The 17,905-nt window shown below is 39.5% G+C and overlaps 1 protein-coding gene across 1 annotated transcript in view; it reads right to left on the reverse strand.

Annotated features, from left to right (window-relative positions):
- Positions 1–17,905, reverse strand: part of BAZ2B (bromodomain adjacent to zinc finger domain 2B) — a 144,268-nt gene that overhangs the window by 50,561 nt on the left and 75,802 nt on the right. Inside the window, exons 13-20 of the mRNA XM_084811337.1 lie at positions 13,226–13,436; positions 9,679–9,771; positions 9,500–9,561; positions 7,411–7,476; positions 5,687–5,752; positions 3,757–3,801; positions 3,485–3,511; positions 2,190–2,255 (exon numbers count right to left, since the gene is read on the reverse strand). Coding sequence (XP_084667463.1) covers positions 2,190–2,255; positions 3,485–3,511; positions 3,757–3,801; positions 5,687–5,752; positions 7,411–7,476; positions 9,500–9,561; positions 9,679–9,771; positions 13,226–13,436 — 636 coding nt within the window. The remainder of the gene's footprint in view (positions 1–2,189; positions 2,256–3,484; positions 3,512–3,756; positions 3,802–5,686; positions 5,753–7,410; positions 7,477–9,499; positions 9,562–9,678; positions 9,772–13,225; positions 13,437–17,905) is intronic.

A 17,905-nucleotide genomic window follows, 5' to 3' on the forward strand; every position in this document is an offset into this window, starting at 1 on the left:
GGGGCTTAAAGTTGTTAGGGACACATGACATCGTGCCCACTCTGCAGCCACCCTGGAGTTTGGAGAAGCTGCATTTTTGCAGAGTACTTTTACTCCATTGTTTTTCTATAATTTGGCTCTCCTGCAATTCAGCTGCTGTGTGCCCATCCCTTCGCTTTAAATTCAGGATGATCAGGGCATTCCTAGTATCTTTCAACTGGCCCTGCCCTAGGTAACCTAGGTAACTAAAGTAACTCGCCTGCCTTTCTAACACATCAAACGCCTTTCAAGCTTTTAGAATCATCCTGCACTTTCTTTTCGCCAGTGGAACTAATTGGCCTCCCTGATTATGCACTTCTCTGATGTCTGCATTACTTCTCTTACCCAATGTTGTGTAAAGTTGCTTCTCTGATGCATAAGACTGTACTGCAGTAGTGATCAAGCAAGGTCTTGGGATCAAGGGAGCCTATCATTGCAAGCAGGGAGAAAGTGCCCAGAGAAGAAGAAGGGGAGCGGGAGCACTAACTCCACGACAGTTTGCTGAAATGAGGCGAAACTGGGCAGAGGGATGCTCTCAGAGGGAGCCTTCAGATTCTGCACTTGAGAATCGGGGATTTTGGCTTCTTCATGCAAAAGGGGGGGGAGCCTGGATAGGGGTGGGAAACAAGCCTCTCTCATTGGTTGAGCAGCCCCTGCCAGGTTGATGATGTTCCATTCTACTCCCCCCACCAAACCCGGAAGTATGTTGCTTACAAGTGCTGTGTGACCTATGAAAACCAGTTTTTAAAGGTGCGGTACACTCAGCTTTTCTTGCTTCGTGTGTCCCTGACTGACCAAAGCTGATTCCATGAAAATCCAGATAATACTCCAACACGCTTCTCATTCTGTTGTCGTAAAGATCCCACCCACCCCCCGGTGTAAAGAAGCTTCCTATGTTCCTGTATCAGGGGTTACTTTAAACATGCCCTCTATGAAGCTATACCATTACTAGATTCCCTAAATAGAATAACAGTCAGATAGAAACTCTATTTTTTGTTTTGTTTGGGAAAGGCAATCAGTGTGTTAAGAGTTTGTTTAGCCTGAAATTTTTTGCCGAATCAAATTTTATCTGTCTCATGCAATTTAGAAATGTATTTGAATTTTTTTTTTCTGGCTACTAATCACAGAGTTGATATAAATCCCTTCTACCTCTAAATTGTCTAGATTTATGTGATATTGTTTTATTAATAATCTCTGCTTTATGTTCAATTAGAGTTTGAGAGAGTTTGGGCTTTGAAAATAACATTACAATTTAAAACTGAAAATGTAGATGACGATGATTGAAAAATTGTATTTACCTGCCGGGCCTGCTGATGTGTAATCAGTAATACCGTGCATTGTTTGTGGTTCTATTTGCTCTTAATTATTTTATTTTAAAAAGGGCCAATCCTTGAAGATCTTCATTGGAGCAAATCTCATAGCTGGGAATTCAACTATACTAGTATTATCTTAGTGTAACAAGCATCATTATAAGCACCACTAATGCTTAAAGTTCTCACACTTAAAATCTATGGCTTGGATCCTAAGATAAGTTAACAGAAGGAAGTTCATGGAAGAAAATACCTAATAAAGGTGTTACGCTAATATGGCATATAGCATTTTTCTTTTGGAATCTTTCTTTAGACAACTTGGCTACCTCTGCTTGAAACTGAATAAAAAATTCTCATCCTCTCCTGCTGCCCTGCAGCCTCTCCCCATACAGCACCCTCTGAAAAGCTTTCCCAGACAGTAGGGTCCCCTCCTGAACTATGTGAGATGGGGCATGAAGGGAATGCTGGGAAAGGGTAGAATTTTCTAAAATAGTGTCCTCCAGTTTGTCTCTTCTTTGTGTTAGGTCAAACAAGCAAGTGTGTCTGCCTAACGATCTGCTAATTCTCAGTGCTGCGTCTGTCTCCAGAATCCATGGAAGAGGACCTGCAAACATAATAGAAAGTCCTATATTCATGTGGGGGAAAATAAAATCACATTTGCCAGGTAAAGTTTAGCAGTATGGAATGACCTAACTGCAAAATGAAGGGAAAGCCAATAGATTTTCCTATTCCACATAAACTACTGGCTTGTCCTTAAAGTTTTTTATGAATTCAGATTAAAAAAAGAATTAGCAGACTGATACAAATCTTCTGTGCAAAGAAAGAAAAACATACAATCCCATTTCAGAGTTTAGTACTCACTTCTGCTTTTTTACGTGCCTCCATAGCTTTCATAAGCATCATATGCTGCCTTCTCCTTTCCCGTTCCTATTAAAGCAGATAAAATTAGAACAAAGCACTACTCTACCTAAGAGTTGCAATTTGTTTCCAAAGCTCAACAGGACATGTTTAGCATTAATAGACAAGTCAGGGGTATATGCTAAATAAAAGACAAGAATAGCCAAGTCGGTGCATGTTTTAGTTCAGGTTTAGAAAGCAAATACAAGTACAACTGAAAGCAAAAAGGTAAAGCGATGAACATGGAGACAGCGTAAAACAGAAGCATACAGATTTACTTATGGTCAGTTGTGAGGCTCCTTCAGAAGCTGGCAGAACAAAAAAGCATAATGGTTGGCTGGAACAGGTCAGTTACCTTACATCTGCTATAACAGAAAGCTTGCAATTACTCATTGGGTGGCCAATTAAATAAAAAACTGCAGATCCGTTTAAAAGTAATCAAAAGTGATTAAAAAAACATTAAAAACCATTTTGACTACATATTGGTTATAAACATATTTCTGAATATAAAATTAAGGATGCAGCCAATGGATTAAAATGAACTTGTTGGTTTTAAAACTAGTTTCAATGAACTAGCCATGGATTATACATGGATGCAATAGGATGATCCTATTTTACTGTTTCTCTAAGGATAGCCACAGAAGCTGCACCATAGATTAGGTTATTTATGAGTCCTGGACTAGAGCACAATGCAAAAGAAGTACAAAAGTTCAAGATTCACTTTCATTCCAAAATAATGTGGGGTTATTATTATATACCAAAAAGGCAGCAAACTCTTCAAATTCCAACTAAGCATTTCCACATAAGCATAATACAATTATTAAAAATTGTATTAAGGTATTTTATATAAAAATGATGCAAATATAATACGTTTCACAGAATCAATTGCAGAGGTTGCCTAGTGAAAGTAACTGGTAACCTATTATAGGACAAATGTGCAATTTTGGGATAAGGTGAATTTGTCCCCTGTTATGTACAGTAGTCCAACTTAATGCTGTGGCAACAATAAACCTGATGTCAAGGCAACAGCCTTGCACATGGCTCACAGGGGTCAATTTGTAGTAAGTTTGGGATAAGTCATGTTGGTTTTCTTTTACAGACAAGACAAGCAGATGTATGCAATGCACTGTGCTGGAAAGCCATGCAGCAGTATGTAATATGACAGCAGCCAGTGCTACATTTTATGCATTGCTATGACAACCATATCACAACCAAATCACAATGCGGTGTTAGATGTACAAAAATAAACATACCCATACCATATCTAGTCTATGCCTCTCCAACTCCTGGTAGAAAGAGTTGGCACAACATTATGAAACAGAAATCACAGAGTCAAAAACCACTTTATAAACCCCCAAAAGATCCCAATATCATAGCAAAGCAATTTACCCATAAAGTGAATAAAAACATTTAAGCAAAAAACAAATTAAATATAATTTTGTTTTTAAAAAGAGACTATTTGCTCTCCAAATACTTTAGGTATATGATTAAAAAGAGCTTTTATATGTCCCACTGAATTCTGGGTACAAACCTGGTGTTTCAGAAGAACAGCTTGCTGTCTTCTCATTTCTTTTTCCTTAAAAATATAAAAAAAGTAAATCAAGTATCTAATAAACATTAGACCATTTTTCCATCATACAAAGTAATACCCACATTTCTTCCTATCCTTCAGCATACGGGATACTCTGAATACAAAATGAATGGAATATGCACAGGAATGAATGTCAGGTCCCATCGAGGTCATGAGTAAGGCTGCTTCCAAATGGACAGCTCCTTATGCTACCAATCAAAAGGCATTTTGTGGTCATTCCATCTTTTCCTCCTTAACAGATTTTTTGTGGAAAGAAAATAGATGGAAGAAGTAGTGGGAAAACACAGGAGGGTTACACATGGAAGGCACCACTATCTAGATCCCATGTAAAATTTCATGAATGAGGCAGTTATTGCAAAATAAAAGCGCTGTCTGGAAACACCCGAAGACTACATGCTTTCCAAACGCTACAGGTAGGTAATTAACTATGAGTGCCATACAGCAACAAACAAAACCAGATTTTCATATTCTGTACATGAAAATTTATCATCCAAATCCTGGTGGCAATGGGTTGGATCAAAACTTACTACTCTGCTCCTGAAAGGAGCTTGCATTGACCGAAGACTTCTAGGAATGCAAGGGGTCCTTCATAGGTAGAACTCTCCTTCTGGGAACATCAGTTCCTTCCATGAGTGGAGAAGTCCCCAACCCGATGACCTGGGTCACAGCGTGCCAGGCACCCAGAAGCACCATTTTTGCATGGAGCCCGTGGGCACCTGGCTTGCCGTGTCATGCGAACCCAGGAGGAAGGGCTTGTTTGAGGGTTAGACAACCCTCATATAAACCTTGGCTTGTTTTAGATTTGAGGGTTGTCTAACCCTCAAACACCTGCGTTTGTACAACACAACAAGCCACGGCAAGTTGGATTCCCATGGACACCATGCAAAAATGGCGCCCACAGGCACCATACAAAAAAGGCATCTGTAGGCGCCTAGCAAACCTCATGGGTAAATTAAGCCACAATGGGCTGTCGTGTCATGCAAACAGGATCTAAAGAGCCCATGCATGTGCTGAAAGTGTGTTTCTGCTCTCACACAGAGCAACCAATAACTCCATCCTGCCCATGTTGCAGGCTCTCAGTTTCCCTAACCTTAAAGAGCAGCATTTGGGGGTGGTGGGGAAGAGAAATGCATTGAGTAGGATGGGAATAACAGGAAGAGGTGGGAAAGGGTGAACCTGAAAATTGCCTCCGACCCTGAGGGCGACCGCCTATCCAGTGCAAGGCAGGAGGAGTGGTGAGGAGCTGATATCCTCCTCACTCCCCCTGCCCTGCTTTCATGGCTAGACAGCCAATTTCGGCTGTCTAGCCACGGGACCTCAAAGCGCGGGAAGTGGCAGCCGGACAGCACATAGGATGTGTTGTACCGGCATTTCCGACCTCCCTGCCCCACCTCCAGGAACACCGTTTTTGCCGCTCTGTGCTGCTCTTATGCGTGGAGCATGGGGCCAATCTGCACTGCCTACGAAGCAGTGCGGGAGGGAGTGGGGGTCAGTCCCAGAAACCTACCTATCCTATGGCCATCTAGCTTCTGACTAGTGGCCATAGGATTGCGCCCTTAAATTCAGTGGTTCAATCCAGAAAATACCCTGGATTGGTACGTGCATTTTTAATGATTTCATGACTATTTTCTCTATATATGCACAAACTAAATATCTCATAAGGCTTAAACCTTAGTAATAATTTTCAAAATACTATATGTACACACACAAAACACAGAGAGACATACATGTATACAGCAAAACATACTGGATAAAATGCTGTTTATTTCTTTTTGTTAAATGATATATTATTAGTTGTTGATGTGTAAGATCATACAGTCATTTTTTTAATGTTTCGAAGATAAAAACTCTGATGCTCATCTAAACTAACCTTTATTCGTTTCTCGGCCTCCAATAATTTGGCATTTGCTGCTTCTTCTTTCTTTTTCTTTTTAGCCTGTGCATGCAAAACAGGTCCCAAGGTCATGCAACAGCACCACTACAGCTTGGAAGTAATCTCAGACTAGAAATAAAGCTTCATGCCTCACAAGGTGCGAAACCACACATCATGTGTGCATCATAACAGATTTCTTCCTCCGTACATTCCGTGTTGTGAAAAACATATGATTTTTTGTGGAGAACGGTATGGATATTTATAATTATGGAACATATCATATATCAAAATGTAATTTTAAAACACTATTTGCAAATAAACTTTTAAACTTTTTGTCTAAAATAGCAGGTTAAAAAAACATGGGTGACTAATGATTATTTATACCTTTTATTAATTGAATATACTTAATCTGTGAGGACAAATTTGAGATCTTAATTAAAGTCAATGTAAAGAACCATTTATTGGCATTTTGTCTGAATGACATTTCTCCCTGTTTTATTATATTAAGGCCACATTCCTATGCATGTTTAGACAGAAAAAAGTCCTACAATGCTGGCTGGGGAATGCTGGGAGTTGTAGGACTTTTTTTGTCTAAATATGCCTAGGATTGTGTCCTACAGAATTAATGTGACAACGAAGACTAAAAAGAAATCTGTTGCCAGACAGATCAAAAAAGGTGATCTGAAACAGAAATCTTAAATTTAAATTTCCTCCAACTTAGCTATACATGGCATGGATACATTATACAAACCAACTGTTTACAATACAGAGACTCACAAATCCTTTAGAAGTATAAACACATTCTTTAAGATTAAAATCATGCTGTTCAAATGTCAGCTTCAAAGGTATTTTCTTACTGTCTTTCCTTGTTCTGATAATTCAACCAAATGTTATTTCTCTTTTCTGCCTTTGCAATTTAGCTTTCCAACACCTACAGAGCCGGATCCAGAAATGCCCTTCTGAGAATGGAACGGAAGTGACTGAGATCCAGCAGAGGCTTCTGCTGGAGGAACAGAGTGGAGGTGATGTTTGCCAATTTCCCATTCCCCCACCTTCCAGAGGGTCACCAACCCTCCATAACAGCTTGTAGGGGGAAGGAGGAATTGGCAAAAATCATCTTCCCCTTCTTCCTCCAGAAGGAGTGTCCTGTGAGCAGAGTTCCACTCACAGAAATTCTGGATCCAACCTGCAGTGTTTTAAGTTCAGCTCATGCCTCAGATCATATACACAATAAAAATAACAAAGGGTCTCGTAGAGTCCTGTAGCACCTTAAACACTCAAACTAACACATTTATTACGGCATAAGCTTTTGTGGGCTAGAGTCCACTTCACCACGTGCATGATGAATCTCATGCACTTGATAAAGTGGATTCTAGCCCACAAATGCTTACATCATAATACATTTGTAAATCTTTAAGGTGCTACAGGACTCTTTGTCATTATTGCTACAACAGACTAATGTGGCTACCCCTCTGAAAATCGTGTATGTGTGCACATCCTTAAAATGTATACGGGGAGTTGTCCTTTGGCAAATGGTTTTACGTGTGCTTCAGATATAAGAATTTGCAGGTTTGGAACCCTAATTTAATCTGTTAATCTATGGATTGAGACCTTACAAATAAGAGACAAAACAACACTCTGATACAAGACTTTGATGAATTCTTGCAACAGCCCCTTCCTTGCATTTCCATCAAACACTGGTTTTAATAAACAAGTTATACCTCTAAAATTTGCTGAGCCCGAAGTTCTTTTTCCATTCTGATTTGCTGAATTCTCTTAATTTTTTCCTACAACAAGAAAAGCTGTCATTTATTTTAAGCAGCAGTAATAACAGATCATACCCTCCTGCAACCCATAGCTGAAAAGTGGGTCTTCTACACAGACCACCCAACTCTGGCAAGAACCCCCACACACATCTCCAGAATGTAATTACATCACATTCTAACAAGTTTCACCTGGTAGGCCAGCCACAAAGATTTCATGTGCCATGAAGAAGCATATGAATGGGAGCCCTTCTTTTTGTGGAAGGGACACTCTGACTCCAACTGTATGAAGGCAAAATGTAATCCTCAATGAAGTATACAGATAGCTGGGAAAAGTCAGGGAAAGTAAAGGAATTCTGCACTTGGGAAGAATACTGATAAGGACCTGATCAAGTATATTGTGTTCATTTATTTCATTTATATCCTGCCTTTCCACCAAAAAATGGCACTCAAGGTGGCTAACAATAAAAATCATTTTTCATAATGTCATTTTTCATAATATCATACTGTCGATTTCATTTAGCAAATGTACTTCAGCTTAACTAAAAGCAAGAAGAGACCTTGCCTCTTAAATACCATGCTCAGTATCTTGGGCAGGTGGATACAGGGTCCACAGTTTGCAGAAAGCAATGGTGGGTGTGTGGCTACATGGCTCCTATAAATATAATACAGAGCCATACACTGAGATTCTAAACAGCTGTACACAAACCTAAAGTAAAGTCATTGATTTAGTTAGTCACCTTAAGTTAATAATTAATTCCATAGTATCCCTGGAACATATAAATAAGCCCATTCTTAATAACATATTAAAGTATATTTTAATTAAGTAGCCCCATTTTGTTTGACTTTCCTAGCCTGAATCACTGAAATTTATCATAACATTTATCATATTTTTCTGTCTACTACCACTCTCTATCTATTATATGTGAACAGAAATTACCCACCTCAGAGGGTTATTTAAAATATTAGACATTTATATGAAGCATCTTACAAAGACCAATATGTCATGCAATTCTTCTCATGTCTGCTCAGAAGTAAGTATTCCTATCAGGAAATAAGCTCCACTGAATTCAATCAGACTTACTTTTGAGTAGGCATGTACAGGACTGCACTGTAAAGCTGCACTCCTAGGCACTGGGAGTAAGCCCCATTAAACACAGTGTGGCTTATTTCTGAGTCGACATGTGTAGGACTGAGCTGTAAATTCCCTAATTACATTTATAGAACATACTGTGCCTTAATATTGCAATCAAGCCCATTGTGATAATTACTGTTAACGGCTATAACATTTCATATCCTGAAGTGTTAACTGTAAATTGTCATTAATAATAGTGACATAATTGAAGAGCAGCATCTGATAATACTACTTACAAAGAAAGTAAATTCCATGTAATGCATTTAAGATCAAGGTGAAAGAGTGACATTTTTTCTGGCAAGGTCTCCTAGATAAATTCAGTGAAACTACTTACACAACAAATGTATAATTCAAACTTTATCTGGCATTGAGGTTTACTTAATGGTTTATTAGCCTGCCCGTGGCTTCTCCCTAATGAAACCAGAGCGATTCAGACTTCACTAACGTACAGTTTAACTAGAGTATATTTTGGAAGATATCCCAGACCGTCACATTCTGAAGAATATGTCATCTGATCCATCACCAAATACACGCAACAAGTGAAGCATAAACATCATGGGTGATATCCAATTAGTGTCTGTCTGCCGATGGAAGCCTTCCGTCAGCAGAAAAGGGAGGGGGCAATTCTTGCTCCCTCATGCAGCCTCCATAAACCTGCTCCAGAGGACTGGAAGACCCTGCAGAGCAGATTGTGTGTGTGTGACAGGGGCATATCTCCATGCTTCAAAAGCTGTACCAGCACGTTTCTTCATATTAAGCTGTGGATCTTTATAGTTTTTCAAGCTGCTGTTTACAGGGCACAGAAGCAGAACAGGCTGGGTTTTCAGTTGGCAATCCCTCTAAACATATACAATCCATCAGAATAATGTATTTTGTAATGCTTACTGCCAAAACCCAAAAGACATAAATTACCTGCTGTTTCATTATTTTTATCTGCTCTTTTTGCTTTCTTTTTTCTTCTGCAGCCATAATAGCTATGAATAAGACAAAGAAAAAATGTCAGCAGTAAATGTGCAGGATAATGGAAATGTAAGATTCAAAAACTCATCTGCAAGGGCCTGTAAGGTTCTTAGAAGCAGTTTAGTACTTACCTTGCTGCTTTTTTGCTTCTTTGGCAGCTCGGGCCTGTTCTTGCTTCTGAAGTTTTCTCAAAAGCTTGATTTGTGCTGCTTGCCTAGCAATTTCTGTAAGACAAACATGAAATGATAAGGATATAATAAATACAACTTATAAACACAAGGTAATTCCCAAATGTGGATGGATCAAAGATGGAAAATGTTTGACCTAAATGTGTTTGACTTACATAATTTCACACAAACAACTGTTCTTTTGTTTTTATGTCAGTAGAAAATGAAAACCAAGATTAGGTGTGAAATTATAAATATATCTCAAGCCATTATGCAGTCCCATTTTTCCAAGGGTGGAGATGAAAAAGTATTGAAATAAAAAGGACTATTGCTCAGATGCCGGGAGGTCAATGAGGGGATTTTTATACGTTTCAGGGCAAAGGATCTAAGATTTAGTGTGGCATACAGTGAATTCAGACTCACCACACTCAAAACACATAACAATATATATGTCTGCCCATTTCTAATCAAAAATGCCTCTTGAAATTTGACCACACACCTCTAATTCTCAACGTGCTTCCTAAAAGTTCCACAATTAAACAAAATTACTCTGCCGTCCCTCATTGCCAGTCGAAGGGCAACACCATTCTAGTGCGGTAAGGAGAGCATTATGAAGCTGCCTTACCTGAGTCAAATCATTGGTCAACCTAGCCTAGTATTGTCTTCTGTGACTAGCAGACGTTCTACCTGAGTTATTTTAAATGGAGAGGTTAAGGATTGAAACTGAGACTTATGTATGTGCTGCACACCATTGAGCTCTGAGCTTTTCCACACAGCAGTGGCTAGTCAAGCAGTTTGTTAGTAGGAACCACAGGCTGCCACCTCCGGATGATAATGGGGGGAGCAGAATTCCTGTATATATCCAAAACCATAGGGAAGGGGCAGTTGAAGGAAGGGACACCTCAGCCGGCACCTTGCAAGCACGCATTTGCTTCTTAGCTAGTTGCCTTTGCTGATGTTAGCAGCTACACCCACATGGGGAGGTAGCTATCCAGTCCACAACCATGGACTTGCACAATGAGATGCCCCTTGCCTTCATGGCCATCTCCCAATGGACTGGCAACAACAAAAATTACCCATTACCTTTCCCCCACACACACACCATACCACACACACTGGAGTTTTCTACCAGTGAACTTTCCCTAGTTGTTGCTGCTTTCACCAGAACAGCTAAGTTTTCTGGAAAAAATCAACAGTGTATAGCAACAGTTGTGAAACCACAACTATACATAAAATATTTATATGCAGCACAGCAGAAGCTAGTGTGCAAGACAAGTTATCTTAGAGGGCGGAAAAAAAACAAGACTAGAATTAACTGGCAGAATATTTATGCCACAGATGCATCCTCTTTGGAACCATACGTATGTGCCAGTTTATGGAATCAGGAGCCATTGAAACGAGAATATCCAGAAGGTTGGCATGTGCTCTGAAGCATGTGCCAAAGGCTGGATAATTATCCTCCTCCCATAAGTGTTAGGAGCTTGAACTCAGCTCTGTAGTGTTGATCACATTGTGAGGCACAGATGTAAATATACAAGCAGCAGAAATACTGATGAGAACATTTTTTTTCAAGACAAGATGATATGCCAAGAGCTCAAGTCCCAAGATTAGAAGGTAAAGTTCCTTTCATCCTTTGGAAACCATCCACAGAACTTCTCTCCTTTGGGGTAATTAAAAGCCAGTAGTAAATAGAAATGAGAATGGGATACTGAGAAGGAAGTAGTTATCGAGTTTTCCAGACTGCCAGAAATTCTGCTTGTTGGTCCCCGCACCCCTGAAGAGGCAATTATTTCTAATGGGTTAGTATAATATTAAACTTTTTCATTATCATTGTTGAAAGTGAGATTTTGTGCCAGGGCAAGCAAGTGTTCATGATGGTTCCTCAGAACCGATTTGCACATTATATGAGGTGAGCTCTCATCTATGCCAGCATTTACACCTTGGCCATATAAATATCTATCTCCAGATTATAGAACAGCCTCATCCATTTCCTAAGTAAATTATTGTATGACCAATTTCTGGGATGCCTGAATGTTTAGGAAGAAATCCATGTGACTCTAATGAAATAAGCCTTGAAGTCCTCTGAGAAATAACGTATTGTTAATTTGGAGGCTGGCAGGGTGAATTACTGTCACATGAATGGAAAATTCTTCTAGATTGTGGAATAAAATGCTTTAGAGAAATTGGATATATACATACGTCTATCCCAAACTGAGGCGTGCGCACATGCGTGCAACTATGCCAAGCTACAAGAAAGCCCTTCATCATTCACTGGGTGATAGAAAAGAAAGGAACCTTCAGATCTTGTACAGGTGACATGTTTAAAAAATATAAATATAATCACAGGTTAGGAAGACATTGTGAGGATCTCTACTGAGTCACCTCTTCACTGTGTGAAGACTGCAAATGGGAATTTTCATAGGAATGGAAACAGAGAATGTGTACTTGGGGGGAAAATTAAGATGGCTGAACTAATAATAGTGGGGAAAGGGGGCCATTATGTTATAACTTTAACAATGACAATTTTGTGAAGAAAAGCATATGAAGCTACACTAAATGACAATGTAGGGCCTTTATGAGGTGAAATACACACACACACACACACACACACACACACACACACACCATTATCTATCCAAGGGTTACATATTCAGAAACATAAAAGAGTCCATACCAATTTCCTAAGATCAAGATTTGACTAGCTAGTCATAATATGGCTATCCTGACTCAGGAAAAATTGTGAAAATTGTTATAAGATGTTAAGCTCTTACAACTACTAAGGCAGAAAGTTAGGGTTGTCCCATCTTATCTGCCAGAGTAAGCAGGCAGGCAGGCAGGCAGGGGGCTGAAGGAGTCATAACTACATTGACTTCTGTGGCTACAGAGCTGTTCAACACATAGGCTCCTTGTCTAAATCAAATAAATGAATATAAGCATATACTGGGACTTTGAGGACCTGCAGTTCCCTGAGGATTTAATTGAATGTAGAATACTTGAATGAAGCAGCTGCCAACATCCAGTCCAATATCATAGCTACCTCGGTGTTAGACCATCTCAGTCTTTGAAAAAGACAGTTCAAACTTCCCAATAAGATGAGTTTAAAACCGGAATCCAGAATTGGGTAAATTAAGCAAATGATCACAAATTCCTCAAATTGGCTTGCTCTATTCTGTCTGTAATATCTGATTATCCTTCTTGCAACATGTTTGTTGCATATCCTAATTTAAAGGAGTGATATGAATGCTGAATTTATACGATCCTGATTTTAGTGACAGTGAGATCATTCCACTTTGGTCACAACAACAGCAATCTTACTCCCAGTTACAAACTCTTAAAACCGCAGACAAAATGGAATGAAGCACAAATAATGGGATACAGGACTGCAGCCACAGAATGTTTGAATATGTATAAACAGGGGCATGTGTTAAGTATTTGCCTTTAGAAACTGCAATATCAATTTTCCATGAATACTTTTACCACACATCTGGAGAAACAATAATTAAGCCCTTACCTTGGGCTTGTAACTTCCTTAAGAGCTTAGCATCTGTGTTGTCAAGGAACTCAGTGCTACCAACGTTTGGAGGTCGACCTTTGCGACGCCTCATTTTCGATTCCTCTTTAGCACGCTGTCTATCCGGATTTGGAGGCCGTCCTCTACGTCCTTCCATAGCTCTGATACGGGGAAGGACTTCCTCTTCTTTCAGCAAACACCACTGCATTCCCTTATAATATATTTCACAGAAAGCCATTATAAACACAAAATAGACAATAAAATAAAAATGTATATCAAATGACATATATACATACACTGAAGCAGATGTCTATATATATGTAAGTGTTGGAGCTGTAAGCTTGAACTGATTAAGTTGTCAGATTAATCAACTAAAGCTAAACATACTTTAATTTTTCCTGTACCATCTAGTGAGTGATTGAAGGGCACAAAACTGCAGGTTGAACTGCAGCTCCCAGCACCTCCTGTGCATTTTATGAAAAAGAAACTTAAAGATGGTTTCCTTTAAGTCTGTATCCAAAGCCAACATATATTTTGTACACCAGGGTGAAATCACTATAGATTTCCTTTAGCAACTAGAACCACAAACAACTGAAGCTGACAGAGGTCAAATGAAATAAGAATAAGAAAACTTTTATATCTGGATATTCCACAACACTGATGAGAACAGAACTTGTTCACTTTTGGAGCCATTTTGGTGGTGGTATATTTAGATGAAATATTCACTGTGCCAGTTTCTGAACCTTATGCAAATTGTAAGTTGTTTCACACCTAAGAGAAAATATGCATGTAAGTATGGGAAGTAAGTTCCGCTGCTAAGTGTGTTTACTTACCTGGGAGAAAGTCTTATTAGATTCAATAGGGTTTACTTCTAAGTAGGCTAATATAGTATTTATCTGATTTTACTGAATGCTATTTGTGATTAGTATTATTGTTGGTTCTTGTTTTCTTATCAGTTGTATTTTTATGATGCTGTATGATTTTAAACATGTACTGCTGTTATATGTGAATTTATATATTGGAAATTGCCTTGACAAGATTTGACCCTAAACAGTGATCTACAAATATTGTAAACAAACATGTAATAGATTGCACTGCACACTGAGGTTTGGGAAAACACCAGTGTATTTAAGCAATTAATAAATGTCCTAAAAGCTAGAAAATTAGGCAAATCAACTAAAAAAAACCCTTCAATCAAATGACCTCATAACTATATTACAACAGTAATCGGCAACAACTGTATGTTCAACAGGGCAGCTAGGGCTGTGCTTTGGGGCCCCGTAGCCCAGGGGTCTCCAAATGATCACCCAGAGGGTGGCAGGTGATGGGGGCAGTGGCGAAAAGGCCCAGCATCAGCTCTTGGGCCAGCATGGGCATGCAGCAGCCCACCACTGCTGACGCCTGGTCACTAACATCCTTTCTTTCTTCTTATTTTTAAAAACAGTCCATAGTCAGTGGCAGTCAGCCAGACATGTACATGGTTACAGGTGATTTTTTTTCTTTAACTTTAAAAATATATTACAGTTTTCTACAACAAAATAGTTATTGTTGTTGTTGTTGTTGTTATTATTATTAATTATTATTAAATCAATTTAGAGAGTAATCCTATGGTTCCCCCTACGAGGCCCTAGACACTGCTACGACCTCAGAAGGGGGACTCTAGTATCCAATCCCTCCCCTTACCCCCTAACAACCGCCATGGGAAGAACCACAGCACTTGCATTACAACATCACAAAAGTGGCCTCGGAGAACACCAGAGAGGTCTGAAAGGGGGTGTTGTGGTGGGCAGGGAGGGGAGAAGCCAGGATATAGGGAATCCTATGGCCTCTCCACACTCTGGGAGAGAGCGGAGGACAGGAAGGCCTGGTGTGCTGTGGTCCATGGGGTCATGAAGAATCAGACATGACTTAATGACTGAACAACAACAACAATGGCCTCTCCAGCCCCAGCCCTGTCCCCGGCAGTACGCCCTTTCTAGATGGGCTCACAGGCCCATCCAGAGAAAAAAAGCAAAACATGGAGGACAGAGAGGCAAAAATCACCTCTTCACTCCTCCCATCCTGCTGGCAGCAGCTCAGTGGGGCACTGGATACACAGAAACCTTTGAGTTTGGAGGCTTCCATCTCACAAGGGCACAAACCATAGGATAGCAACCTTATATACTGCTTACCATATTTTAAAGGTACCTCTAAGTGGTTTCCAAGTAAATTATGATTAGCATCAAGACAGCAGAAGGAAAGCCCATTTTCTTCCTGCTATGACAGCGTTATGATTTCAATGAGTTTAAAATCCAGAACTGCACATGCTCATAGTATGTCTTTAAAAAAAAATCAGGGTTGACTAGGAGAGTGGTTTTTTTGCTCTAACTCTTCAGGAATGTAGAAGCAATTGTAAAGCATGGAATAGTAGTTGTGGGAAGGAGAAATGTTAGTTTTGTGTTTCTCAACTCAAGTAATACACATGGCTATTTAAAGGGTGGGGGAGAGGCCATTAAATCCAGGATCGAAAATTATCTAGCTGCACCACTTTGTATGTTGACAGAATTTGTTAAATTTATCATTTAATCTTACAGAAATATATAACCCGATGCAGTATTTATCAAGCCTTTTTGCATCTACTACTCTTATTCAATAAATAAATAAATGTAAATACAATAAATGCAATGACATTTCAGTTTACCTATGAAGTTCAGAATAGTTTGACTCTTGCAAATGAAACTGCCCATGCTTTTTAATTTTTAATGAACATGATTAGCTATTATATAATGGCCAGCATAAAATCCATGGCTTGAATGTCATTACTGCATTATTTTGGATTCTTTTTGTCTAAAATCATTCCATTTGGAAAATTAAGTTTAGACAGAAGGAAACATTCTTTATTAGTGAACTTCAGACTAAGCAAATGTCAAATTCTTTGGTCAGCATGGGTGTGAAAAATATTACTTTAAAATATTAAGTTTCATCAACTAATACTTTTTTCTCAAATGTATATAATATAGACCACAAAGTTTTAATATATAGGAGGAAATCTAAGAATTTACAAGTAGCACATACATTTCTGATAGATGGTAACTATACTTGGTACGTTCCAATGGTCAGTCCATCCTGAAACATTTCCGTCTTGCATTCTTCCAGCACAATCCTATACATGCCTATTCAGAAGTAATACCCATTGGCTGGGATGCAGTTTGCAAATGCTGGCAGGAGAAATTCTGCAGATTCCCCCTTCCCCCTGCAGCCCTTTGTGCCCTCCAAAAATTTGCTCAAGAAGTTAGTGGACCCTCTGGAATAGTGTGGAAGGTGGCATAGGAGGCTACAGGAGGAAGGTGGAATTGGCAAAAGTCACCCCGCCTTCCACCTGTGGGACCTCACCACTAGATTAGAAGTCTTCCATGGATAGAAAGAACCCTTCCATTTGTAGTGGGCTGTACCAACCCATTCATTTCGATGGGACTTACTCCCAAATAAGTGTGTATTGGAGCTTTATTTAGCAAAGCATAATTTTCATCTACCGAGATCACACTCTACCTAGCTATATCACTTATATTTTAAAAAACTTATCTGAAATTTTCAATGTATTATAATCCCTTCTTCAATATTCCATGCTATTTCATGCTGGGGAAACCTCAGAACAGTGCTGACCGTGATTCAGTCTGCTTACATTTCACCATGTGGCATCCATACTCTTTTATCCCAAATTCCTATGGCTTTCAAACACCGTCTTTCATTTAATTTGCACAAGGGAAGTATTGCATTCTGTTTCTTTATCTAAACAGTCCAATCTCTTCTGGAATGTATATCTCATTATTTCCTCACACCTAGTTCTCACTGAGGTGATAAACGTGTGCCTGGGCTGTAACACTTCAGACAGCAGGTACAGACTCACAGGAGTGAATGCTCCTCTAATGTGCCCTGCACAGAGAAAACTAGCATTCCAGGGAAATAGAGACATATACAGTTATATTCAGATTTTCTGTGAGTGGGACTCAGCTCACGAGATATTCCCACTGGAGGAAGGTGAGGCAATTTTTGGCAATTCCTCCTTTCCCCAGCAGCCCCCAGTGCCCCCTGAAAGGCTGCTCCAGAGGGCTAGGGGACCCTCCAGAACAGTGTGGGAGGTGGCGTGGTGAGCTGGAGGGGAAAGGGGCAATCGACAATAATTATCTCTCCACTTTCTCCAGCAAGGAGCCTCCGCTCCTTTCTGTGGATTGTGGAATGGAAGGGACACTTTGGATTCAATTCCTAGCTTTCAGTGTCTTTAAAAAAAGAACTATATTATCATAATTAATTCTCACTGTTGACCTTAGAAACCAAGGGAACCATGCTTCAAAACCCACATTTAAAGAAAGGGAACTTCACAAGATTTCCAAATGTGGTGAACAGGTTATATGAATTCATAAGTAATCTGTAAAAACAAGATGCTATTAGATTTGCTCATTTATTCTACTTCCACCTGCGTCAAATTTATTTATTTATTTATTTATTGCATTTATACCCCGCCTTTTTCCCTCTTGCAAGGAACCCAAGGCGGCTTACATTATCCTCCTCCTCTCCATTTTATCCTCACAACAACAACCCTGTGAGGTGGGTTGGGCTGAGAGTCTGTCACTGGCCCAAAGTCACCCAGTGAGCTTCCATGGCCGAGTGGGGACTAGAACCTGGATCTCCCGGCTCCTAGTC

Source organism: Heloderma suspectum, chromosome 1 (genome assembly GCF_057233095.1).
Source record: "Heloderma suspectum isolate Gila_16-S chromosome 1, 16-S_ref, whole genome shotgun sequence".
In the NCBI taxonomy this organism is placed as follows: Eukaryota; Metazoa; Chordata; class Lepidosauria; order Squamata; family Helodermatidae; genus Heloderma; species Heloderma suspectum.